The 11,724-nt window shown below is 46.7% G+C and overlaps 1 protein-coding gene across 4 annotated transcripts; it reads right to left on the reverse strand.

The window, feature by feature from the left end:
• Nucleotides 1-2,190: 2,190 nt before the first annotated feature.
• Nucleotides 2,191-9,715, reverse strand: LOC109759318 (uncharacterized). Of its 4 annotated transcripts, none has more exons than XM_073510556.1 (11): nt 9,639-9,715; nt 9,429-9,493; nt 9,276-9,337; nt 9,036-9,151; nt 8,102-8,291; nt 6,244-6,414; nt 6,021-6,165; nt 5,342-5,497; nt 4,313-5,254; nt 4,161-4,221; nt 2,191-2,491 (listed from the first exon to the last, which is right to left on the reverse strand). In XM_073510556.1, exons 5-10 carry the CDS (start codon nt 8,288-8,290, stop codon nt 4,211-4,213), a joined length of 1,614 nt encoding a protein of 537 aa, XP_073366657.1. In that variant the 5' UTR covers nt 8,291; nt 9,036-9,151; nt 9,276-9,337; nt 9,429-9,493; nt 9,639-9,715; the 3' UTR covers nt 2,191-2,491; nt 4,161-4,210. The 4 variants fall into 4 exon arrangements, with proteins under 4 accessions (XP_073366657.1, XP_020173731.1, XP_073366658.1 ...); XM_020318142.4 differs by having other exon boundaries at nt 9,421-9,493; XM_073510557.1 differs by lacking the exons at nt 9,036-9,151; nt 9,276-9,337; nt 9,429-9,493; nt 9,639-9,715 and adding an exon at nt 8,450-8,682.
• Between the last annotated feature and the right edge of the window lie 2,009 nt (nt 9,716-11,724).

Raw genomic sequence — 11,724 nt, forward strand, 5'->3', positions numbered from 1 at the left:
CTCCGCTACCGCCCGACTCTCGATCTTTGGAAAGTTGAGGTGCGATCGAGGCCTCTCGGCACGCCACACCACCACGTCGTAGGCACGCGTAGCCTCGTGGGCGGAGGGGTACGTGCCGATCTACCAACGCCTTCCGGCGTCGGAGAACTCCACACCCCAGTTGCTGGAGGGCTTCTGCCTCACACCGAAGAAGCCCAACTTGCCCTTCGGCGCCATCGGGAGCGGCGTGCGGCCGGGGCGGTGCCGGACGGAGCCGGGCGGGGCGGTGCTGCGGGGCGGTGCTGCGGGGCGGCGGTGGCGGGCGGGGCGGTGGCGGACGGAGCCGGGCGGGGTGGATCTGCGGGGCGGCGACGGCGTGCGGGGCGGCGGCGGCGTGCGGGGCGGAGCTGCGGGTTGGCGGTCGGCGGGCGGGGCAGTGGTGGAGCTGCGGGCGAAGCTACGGGGAGGCGGTCGGCGGAGCTGCGGGGCGGGCGGGCGGCGACGCGGCGTGGAAACAGCGGCGGGCGGCGAGGCCGGATCCGCGGCGGGCGGGCGGCGGGGCGGCGTGGAAACAGCAGCGGGGGGCGGGGCGGCGCCGGATCTGATGCGGGCGGCGTGCGGCGGGGCGGCGGCGGGGTGTGGAGGCGGCGGGGCGGCGGCGGACGGGCGGGAGGTCGCGGGCGGGCGGGCGGGAACGGAAATGAAGTGGCGGTTGGGCGTTCGCGGGCGGCGGCTGGTTTTGGACCAGATGCATCTCATGATGTAATTTTCATCGCGAGGTGTTGCATTTTACATCACGAAGAGGCCGCGGTCCAATTTTTTTTTCATATGGACCGTCCGTTGGAGCAGCGTTTTTTGCCCCAGACAGTTTAAAAGTTAGTTATTTTTACATTTGGACCATTTATTGAAGATGCTCTTATAGCGAAGAAATAGGAAATGCCAAGGACACGCTGTGAAACGACAGCTTCAGGCCATGGCAAGGTCCCGGACACAACTTGTGTCATGGGCAATGGCAGATCAGCCACGTTCTGGGACGGCCGTTGGATGGATGGCGCCGCGCCTCGGACACTGGCGCCGGGTCTGTACGTTGTGGTCTGGCCGACCAAGAGGCTGGCTTCGGTGCAAGATGGTTTGCATCGCGGTAGTTGGATCAGCAACATAAAAGGCGAATTCACTGCAGCCATGATATTCCAATTTTGTCAACTTTGGGTCGCCGTCAATCATCGGAGAGCAGTTATGACTGACTCGGCAGACAACTTCCGCTGGATCTGGACGAGCTCGGGAGGTTACTCTGCCAGGACTGCCTACCGGACCTTGTTCGAGGGATTAACTAGGATACCCGGTGCAGAACGACTGCGGAATTCGGCAGCACCACTACGGCAGAAATTCTTTGGATGACTTGCAATTCTGAACAGATGTTGGACTGCCGATCGCCTGCAAGGCCGAGGGCTGCCTCACCAACCGCTCTGTACTGTGTCTTCAGAAGCTGGAGACGTTTTGAATCATCTTCTCATGCAATGTTTGTTTGCCAGGACGTTCTGGTCGTCTGTTGCTGCGCCTCTGAATATTGTTCCTTGGTGGGAGGAGGTGTCCACCAATTGCCCGATGGCAAATAGAAAAGAAGTCAGCGCAATCATCACGTTGGTCTCATTCTCCATCTGGAAGGAGAAGAACCGGCGAACCTTAGATAACATATCAACCACTAGCAGCATGGTGGTAAACAAAATTATTGCGGAGTAGAGACTGTTGAAGCTAGCTTGGAATGTAAGGCCTTATACAATGCTAGGTGCTTAGAAAAATAAACCAGACTGTTAAGCGTCTCTCCTGTAGAAATAAGCACCGATAAGACAGTCTGGTTTATTTCTCTAAGCACCTTGCATTGTACAAGGCCTAAAGAGGGTTGGGGTAGGACTAGTGGGCGATCATGAAAGATGAAATTCTGAGGCCGGCGGTTGGGTGTGGACTGCTAGAGGTTCCCTCCACTAGCATATTGCAATTTTTACTCTGTACTCATTCCGTTCTTAATCAATCAACACACAAAGCTCTTGCATGTTCCAGGAAACAATCAGCGTGCACCTTCATCCTTCGCCTTCCCTCTCCCCTCCCAGCCACCACACACCATGGACTAGGGAGAGTCTCGTCCAAGAAAGGAATGCACCCCCCACCAAAATAGGCAAATAAAAGGCAGTAAATCAACTGCAGGGCAAAAACTTTCGAAAAAAATCCCCACTGCATCTGACCATATATGTGAAAAATCAGGCGAGCAACAAAAAAAAGTAGAAAATTTTTGGCTACTGTTGGCAAAATTTTGACTACTGCATCTGATCTGATCGCTACATGATTCCTACAGCGCAAAATCTTCTGTTTGTTGGCAAAAGATTCCTACAACAGACTTGCTTCTGGATCTTGTATGTTATTCATGTTATTGCCCCCTCTTCTACCGATTCACTCACTCTGGTGGATTCACTCTGTTTTTTGTTGCTTTTTAATTCCTTACGCCTAGCCCTGGCCCCTGCAAACAATAATAAAAATTTGAGAAAAAGAGTTGCTTAGAGGCCTGTAATTGCTTTAAAACACACAAAAAAAGTAGTAGGTCCCCTAAATGTTCTACAAAATGAAGTAGACAAAGTTACAGGACATCCTCAGTAATAAGTTGACGTTAACAAAATGATGTAAGCAAGTTGATGCAAAAACAAAATGATGTAGGCGTTGCAGGATACCCTCAGCAATGAGTAAAAAAATTGCTAAAAGAATCTGTTTATTTTTGCAAAAAGGAACAACCCTTGTAGGCTCCCTGTGTTGCTCATGGGACAGTAGTTCCCTATGTTTGTTCGAAAATAAATGTAGGTGAACTAGAGAAGAGCTGAACTAAAAAGAGTTGCTCACAGGACCAACCTGTTTTGTTGATAAAAAATGATGCAAAAACTATTCTTGAGAATTGCGCAAGGTTGGTCACAAATATCTGTTGATTCAAACTTGATGTGTGTAAAAAAAATCTTAAAACCAACATGTTTGCTAATCTTTCTTGAAAAAACTGGAGAATTTAACACAGAATTGCTTCTGAAAAAAATTGTTTGTGAAAATGAAAATGTCCCCCCCCCCCCTGTTTGCTAATCTTTCTCCCTTTTTGTTTTCTTCATAGATGGTTGACTTTGATCTGAATAGTCTCTCTAATGATTATGATGAAGATGTTGATGCCCTTCTCTATTACACGCCCCCCCCCCCCCCCCCCCCCGCCAAGGTTTGCCTACATCGATTGAGCGTGTGGGCGAGTCAACGGACTTTGGTTGATGGCCAAAATGCAACACAAAAACATGGCAGATTATGCAAACCCTAGTTGCTTATATGCCGCCTACCCCACTGGATAAAAACAGATAGAGCCCTCTTGTCATCTTCACCCTTATCATGCCGCACTAGAAAAAAAAACTAAAAAATCATCTTTTATTGCCTAATTTATATCTACTGTTGTTTTTTGCCCCCTGAAAATTATACGCTAATGCTTGCTTGTACACCCCATCTATTTTGTTGCCTGAATAGAAGGCCTCTTCTATTGCCTAAAAACATATGCTGAAAATAGCTACCCAATATGAAACACAGGTTGTTACAGTATTGCCTGCTGTAACATAAAGCTGAGCATATATTGCCTACTGAACACATTGTTCAGCTTCCAATACAATATTGCCTACTGGAAAAACATATATTGCTTACTGAAGCAACAGATGCTGAAAAATAACCACCAATATGAACGCAGACTTTTACGGTGTTGCTTGCTCGGACACATATATTACCTGCCCCCTACCCCTAAGTATGTTGCCTACTGAAGAAAAACAGATGCTGAAAATAGCTATAGGAGCACAGATATTACAGTATTGCCCACGGAAAAAAATCTGTTGCCTACTGAAGAAAACAGCTACTGATAAATAGCTACCAATATGAACACAGATTACTATAGTTTTGCCTGCTGAACACATATATTGCCTGCCCACACCCCAAAGAAACCCGCAGCAGGTCTGTATTTTTTTTGGCAGTATTCGGGTGCCATTTGGTACCATTTGGCAGGAGTTCAGGGTTGATATATGCACTTCTCTCATTCATGAATCATGACAACATATTTTATTAGTTCATCCCGCATGAGCACTTGCTGCTGGCTAATAAACCCATGGACACATAAAGAGATCTACCTTATTTTGGATGTTCACTTCCATCAAGTTGCGGACCTTGTCAGCTTTTGTCATCCTTCACCTAAAAGACATCAAACATCATATATTAAAGGAGCAAAACACAGTGCACCTTGTAATACATGCAAAATTTGTAATATCAGTGAGCTTTTTACCAGGTGGTATTTCCACTCTTCGAGTCCTGGGCTGCCTTGGATGTGGTGGCAATGAAGCTATCAATTGCGGTTCAACAGGCAGCGAGCTTTCCCCTGAGTGATCTTCTTCTCCACTTTGGGAGCTTGATGATTCCTGCTGTGGAAAGACTTGGACAGACACTCTCGTCTTTCTTTGCAGTTTTGGTTGAGCTTGCTTCTCCTTGAGCCTCGAACTTGATCTCAGACCAGCTGCGGGCTTCTTTTGAGCAGCAGCACCAGATTCCTTGACCGCATTAGCAGCAGACAGACTGGAACTCGCTCTTGAGGTTTTCCTTGAGTGATCTTCTACTTCTCCAATTTGGGTGCATGATGATTCCTGCTGTGGGAAGACCTTGACAGACAGTCTCGTTATTCTTCGCATTTCTGGTTGAGTTTGCGTTTCCTTGAGCCTTGAACTTGATCCCAGACCTGCTGCAGGCTTCTTTTGAGCAACAGCACGAGATTCCTTACTCGCATTAGCAGCAGACAGACTGAAGCTTGCTCTTGAGGTTTCCCCTGAGTGATCTTCTTCTCCACTTTGGGAGCTTGATGATTCCTGCTGTGGAAGGACTTGGACAGACAGACTCATTGTTCCTCGCAGTTCCGGTTGAGTTCGCTTCTCCTTGAGCCTTGAGCTTGATCTCAGACATGCTGCGGGCTTCTCTCGAGATTCCTTACCCGCATTAGCAGCAGACAGACTAAAACTTGCTCTTGAGGTTCCTGAAGCTTTCTCCTGCATTCCCTTTTCCGGAACAAGTTCTTTTATTCTCAGCTTGGAACCTGAATTTTGCGGAGCCTTCTTCTCAGAAGCAATAGATTGGAGCTTATCGAGAATTGAATTTATATCTTCACAATCATAAATATAAGGTTTCCCTTCATCCTGAACCAACACATCCACCTGTCTTTTGATCACTTGGATGAACCCTGTTGAAACAAGAGCAATTTTCTGTGAGAAAGCAAAAAGAATCAACATAGTTTCGTTTAGTTAAGACATAAGATATAATTATTTACCTTCGATATTTGCCAGGGGCATTGATTGATCTATAGCCAATTTCAGCATCTCTGTTCTCATAATTATTTCCTTCCTCTTAACAACCTGAGCTTTGACATTTGAGATCGCCTCTTTCAACTTCTTGCGTGCAGAAAAATAATCTTTATTCGACTCAACTGAAAATGATAAAATATTACGTCACAAATATTGTAAAGAGGAATGACGATGCCATAGTTGGGGAGCTAAGCAGCTGCTTTAATGATGTGCTTGCAAAAAGTACTTGATGCCAATACGCAAAGCAAGATTGATCAACTAGCTGTGCTCTATGAGGCCCATCGAGGAGTCTTTTCTAATGTGTTGGCAATTGAAATAAGTCCATGTGCAGTTTAAAAGACAGCGCAAGAGACCTACAACAACACTTCCAGCACTGCTTGAAGATGGGGAAGAGGACTTGGAGCAAGAGCAGCACTCAAGTATCCCCAACCGCAATGAAGAGGAGCGGGATTCAGACTATGTGCAGGATGATGATGACGATGTGAGCAATGATGAAGAATATCCAAACAATGATGACCAGCAATTCAAGGTATGTCTATCTCACTAAATGGTACTCTATTCTACTGCCATCATCAACCAGTAACATGTTCAGATCAGTCTAAAAATGTCAAAAATTCAAGAACAGTAAAGCCACCAACAGATTACCTTTCATTTCAAAAACAAAATCCGCCAGACTCAACTGAAGATGGTTCTTGTGAATCAGAGAAAACAACTTATTCTTGAGCCTGTCAAACTTTCCTTTCAATTTCTTCAGCTCTAGTGAGTTTTGCAAAAGAATTTCCTTATTTATCTGCTCGAATAGGTAGCATTAGTTTAGGGACTGAAACAAATCTACCTTCTTTATTGAATCAACTGAAACAAATTCTACCTTCTTAATTGAATCAATGTTGAGAGCTTTGCTTCCAGTGAGCTGTGTGGATGACTCTGTTGCCGATGCAGCATCATAAAATGCTAAGGCTTCTGAAAAATCAACGATTCTTGATGCTGGTGCATCGTTTGATTTCCACTGTTGTATGACCTTAGTCCCACACTCTTTCAGCTGGAATATACAGACAATATCATGATGATAGAGAATATGCGACAGCATGATGATAGAGTTGATATTGATGTCTCAAGAAAAATAAAACTGATCAAACACCATGACATTTGGTTAATAAGAATGACATGACAGCCCACATCGAAATATAAATGCAATAACAACACTTTGTGCATATGCTCGTTCATGATTATCCAACCAAATGTCTCGCATACAGTTTTGAAACCAGATCCTTCACATGATTGGAAAGGAACGGGAACATGGACTGTATCTCCTGAAGAAGGCAACCACTTGGAGAATTGAAAATGGAAGGGGCATCAATAAATGGAGGAATGACTGACTTCCGAGGAATGGTCTCATGAAACCTGAGTTCAGCAAGAAATTTACAAGACTGAAAAAGTCTAAATCATCAGACCAGGCAAAAAGGATTGTAATGAGGCTACGAAGTTTTTCTACCCTCACGATGCTGAAATGATCCTAAACCTCAAGATACCTGAAATTGATCTGTAGGATTTTCCAGCTTGGAACCCTGGAAAAAGTGGCATTTTCACTGTTTTGTAGTGCCTACAAGCTAAGCCTACAACATTGATTAATACTAACCAGGGAAACAATAATGGTACGAGAACTGCTAGTGCTTCAAGAGACCATTGGAAAACAATCTGGACAACCCCAGTGTCAAACAAAATTTAAAAAATTCTCTGGACAGTTCAGCAACCAAAGAGCAAGTGGAGAAGAACTCTCGATGGTGGTCATTCGTGCAGCATTTGTGGAAACTGGGATACACTAAAGCAAGAAGCGTTCGAGCTAGTATGAGCAAATTCTGGCATTTACCAAGCGAAAAGAAATTTCTCAGAACGGGTCGACGGATGATGCTTTTCACAACAAAGGGTACGCTAGCATAAATTAAAGTACACTACCGTTGTCCTTCTGAATTACATTCAGACGCTGCGTCTCAATACCATCTAGAAGACAAGAAAGGGAATGTTCAGTGAACAGGACCAACAACGGTATTTTCAGAATGCTCGTGTTAAGTGTCCTTGGACTGCGCCCTCACTTGGCTCCATAAAAACCCTTTGTACCTTAAACAAGGTGAGGCAAGTGTGGGACTAATTGTCCGAGATCATATTAGCAGCATTGCATTCCGGAAGTATATAACCCTGAAGAAGCCAAAGCTGCAGCATACCCTCTGAACCTATCTCTTACCTAGAAAACAGGATTGTGCCGTGGTGCTTAACAGTTAACATTGTCCAGAAAGTTTTTCAGGATTTAATAGAGCACGTTTGGACAACCTGTACACTGCAATCAAATATTTAAAGAAGTGCCTACATGCTTAACCAGGTCCCTCACGTTTGTCTAAATTTGCAACGATTCTCTCTTTTCCCTAAATAAACTTGATCATGTATAACGTCCATTGTCCTGAAAGAAGTAACGTCAGATCATGTCACTCTGGACCTATCGGACACTGTTCTGGCCAATGTGCGTACTCTGACTGGGCCTGAACTCAATATCAACCCATGAGCGGATAAACCCCTACCCACCCAAATCGTCGACATATCAAATGACAGAGGGACTCACAATTATGGACCTAACAATTAACACCAACAAACATCAAGACGGTAAACTGATCGGATTGCACGCAGGAACTTCACCAATTTTCAGCAAAAGTAGCAGTCGAATCAATGTTTATTACCTGCTTATATCTCTCATCTCTGACCTCAAGTAGCGTCTGTATCGTCCGCTCTAATCTGCTCTCGACCGTTTTCCATTCTATCGTTCCCTCGTCAAGCTCCTCCCATTGACCCAGTTCTTTTAACTTATCTTCGAAGTTTGTGTCCAAAACCTTGCAGAGGGAACGCATCACCTCAATACGACCCTTCATTCTGCAAGAACAGAGAAGCAATGAATTTCCAAGCAGAAGGTGTTGAACATAGGAGGGCGAAGAAGACAATTATCTTATAATTTTGAAGCGCCTGACACAGGGATATCATGAAATTGGCGCATATATAGACAGGCTGCAGGCGACGGCCGACGAACAGACCCATCACCACCCGACGCTGGCGATGCCCTAGGCCCGCACGCGGGGGCGACAGACGATGAAGACACGAATCGCCGCCGGAAGCTGGCGATGCCCTAGGCCCTAGCACACGGGGGCGACAGACGACGAACACACGCATCACCGTCGGATACTGGCGATGCCCTAGGCCCTAGCACACGGGGGCGACATTCGACGAACACACGCATCGCCGCCGGACGCTGGAGATAGTGCACGGGGGCGACGGCTGGTAGTCTCACTTTTTTTTTCTAGAAGATCGACGGCTGGTAGTCAAGCAATAATCGCTCATCCTTTTTTTAAGGGGAACTAATCGATCATCCTAACGGGCCAACAACATGGGTTGCTTCCTAGGGTTGGGCCTTTGCCCAACTTGGAGCGGCTTGGGCCGAGCGATGGGGTCTGGCCCCCGCTAGCCTCCCCACTGTCTCCGCCACCACAGTGGAGCAGAGACGCCGTGGTGAACTGAACCCAGCCCGCTGCAAAAACGGCGACGAATTGAAGAACGAAACCCGCTACGCAGAAACGATGAAGTTAGAGAGAGAGAGAGGGCAGGAGAAAGGGAGAGAGAGACCTGACCACCCGCGCTGATCGCCGGTGTGGCTGCAGAAGAAAATCAGCGGAACTTGCGCTGGTCGCCGATACTCGTCGCCGGCCTCCTGCTGAACTGGTGTGCGTCCCCAAACCTCGCTGCAGAGAAAAATCGACGGAAGTTTATTAGCTATGAGAGAGAGAGAGAGGAGGAGGGAGAGAGAGAGAGAGGAGGGAGGGAGAGAGAGAGAGAGAGGAGGGAGGGAGAGTCCACGACACCCACGCTGGTCGTCTATGTTCGTCGCCGGCCTTGAATCCGGTGTGCGTCCCCGTCCCCGACCCTCGCTGCAGAAGTAAAATCGCCGGAAATTTATTAGCTATGAGAGAGAGAGAGAGAGAGAGAGAGAGAGAGGGAGAGAGAGAGAGACCACGCTACCGCGCTTGTCGTCGATGATCGTCGCCGGCCTTGAATCCGGTGTGCGTCCCCGTCCCCGACCCTCGCTGCAGAAGAAAAGTCGCCCGGAAGTTTATTAGCTGAGAGAGAGGGAGGGCGGAAGACACCACACGCCAGCCTCACTGATCGCGCGCCGATGTGCGTCGCCGACCTCGCTGCAGAAGGAGAGATCGGCGAGAGAGAGGGATGCACCTTCGTTCGTGTTTGTTGGTTTCGCCGGAAGGGGAGGGGAGGGTAGGGGAGAGGGTGAGGAGAGGACCACTGGCCGCAATGGGTGGGAGGATCGGAGGGGTACTTGTAGAGGTACCTGAAGCCGTGGGGATTTTGCTTACTTGCGGAATAAGCTCATCGATGGACACAATTGTACACTGTGTTAAGATACGGCCGCGATACGCTAATTGTAGATGCACATTCGAATCAATATAGCCTCTTTCAATTTCAAGCAGCCAGAACTGAAGATGCTGAAGCGCATGCGCAGTCTACAGCCTTAAGGAATGTGGCAGATCAGGCAATTAATGATCCTAACCGAGTTGCCACGGAAATGCAACAAGATTTCAGGTTTAATTAACAGTATGGATCGTGAATAATAAATAAGACCCCCGCAGAAAACAGAATAATAAATACAGAACTAACTTACCAGACGTGCCTGATCACGTAATCAACCTACTTAGTACGTGGCCCCACAGCCGATAAGTTCCCAACTAGTGTGAGGATTCAGAAGAACAAAGTAAAAGCAGCTGGGGATGGATTATAACAAAAAGATCTCCCATATTCTTTGGTGACTTGTCTGGCTCCCTATGCATAGCGGCATATGGATCTAAAAACCAACTAAAAAAGGAAATGCGGATCTAAAACACCACACCATAAGAAAACATGCGTCTTTAATTTGCATGTTGCATAATAAATCAACAATTGACCATGGATGAACAATTGGAGAAAGCCACTAACAGGTCAGCTAGCTCTTAACGTTGATGCCTCTTTTGTCGAGGAGGACTATTCAGGATCATGTGGAGCAATTATACGAGATCACCGAGGTATGTTCATAGCTGCTTCGACTTCAAAGTTAGAGCATGTTCGCACTTGCGGAGGACCTCAAGTTGGCACTGGATATTGGATGCAACTCCATATGTATTCAAATGGAAAATTAGGTGATGTGTTGAATCACTTAAACAAAACAGGGGATGCTCGATGGTCGCTACCCCTATACTTGACGAATGTCGAAGTTTTCTAGAGGAATTTAGGAGGTTCTTATTGAGCATTGTAATCGGAAATCTAATTTGGTAGCTCATGTGCTAGCCCAGCAGGGCCATGTTGATCCATCACGGTGTGGTTGGACGCACCCTTTGGCTTTATTTCGAGCTTCTTAGCGGATGATGTAACTTTTATTTGAGTTAATAAAGCTAGCCGTGAAGGCCTTTCCGTCAAAAGAAAAACAATTGGCCTATATGGCACTAATTAAAGACCTAATTATTGTTGGCGTCCCAGTAAAGCATCTTGCATAAACACATTGACCTAATAGCTCATCAATTGAAGATGTTTTAAACTATATAAAGGCCAAGCCACCTCCAACGGCTTAGAGAGTTCACCCACATTGGGATGCTCCTGGCCGTTGGATCGTGTTGAATCTGGTCAACCAATCAGCTTGGCCGTTGGATCTCTACTCCTGTTTTCACCCTCGCGGTTAATTCTTTAGGCCGCTGACTGGTGGGCTCAGGGTATGTCCCGATTGCCTGGGTGAAAGTTTGCTGGGTCAAACTGGATTTTCACCGCCCGACACGTCGGGCTGCCTCCCAATGCACTCCCCCCGCACGCATATATATAAACAACGAAAGACAAGTGAGCTGAGTGGTTCTTGAACTGGACTGTGTTGAGAGCCTTTGGAATTCTCTTTTTTTCGGGGGAATAGTATTTCGCTAATTAGTTGATCCTAGAGTTACAATCGTTCAGAATGACAGTGCTAATCCCCTGAGAAACATTTGCAAGCCAACAAGCTGTCCTTTGTTGTCCACGACCAATGGCAGCCTTGTTTTGTGTACGGTTTATCTTTTGAACCTGGGAGTGTCGTTCTTTTTAGCAGCTCCACAATCTCAGTAACCACATGCATGTTGCTGGAGCGATCCCTTTTGGAAGTCTCTTTGACTCGTGGGATTTTCAAAACACAAGAATATGAAAAAAAAATACAAGATTGAAGTGACGTGTACGTCCACTTGAATCCTGTCGGATTAGTAAACCACTATAATATAGATCGATGAGTGTTTGTTGCTAGTGGAAAAACAAA

This window comes from Aegilops tauschii, chromosome 3 (assembly GCF_002575655.3).
Source record: "Aegilops tauschii subsp. strangulata cultivar AL8/78 chromosome 3, Aet v6.0, whole genome shotgun sequence".
Taxonomy (NCBI): Eukaryota; Viridiplantae; Streptophyta; class Magnoliopsida; order Poales; family Poaceae; genus Aegilops; species Aegilops tauschii.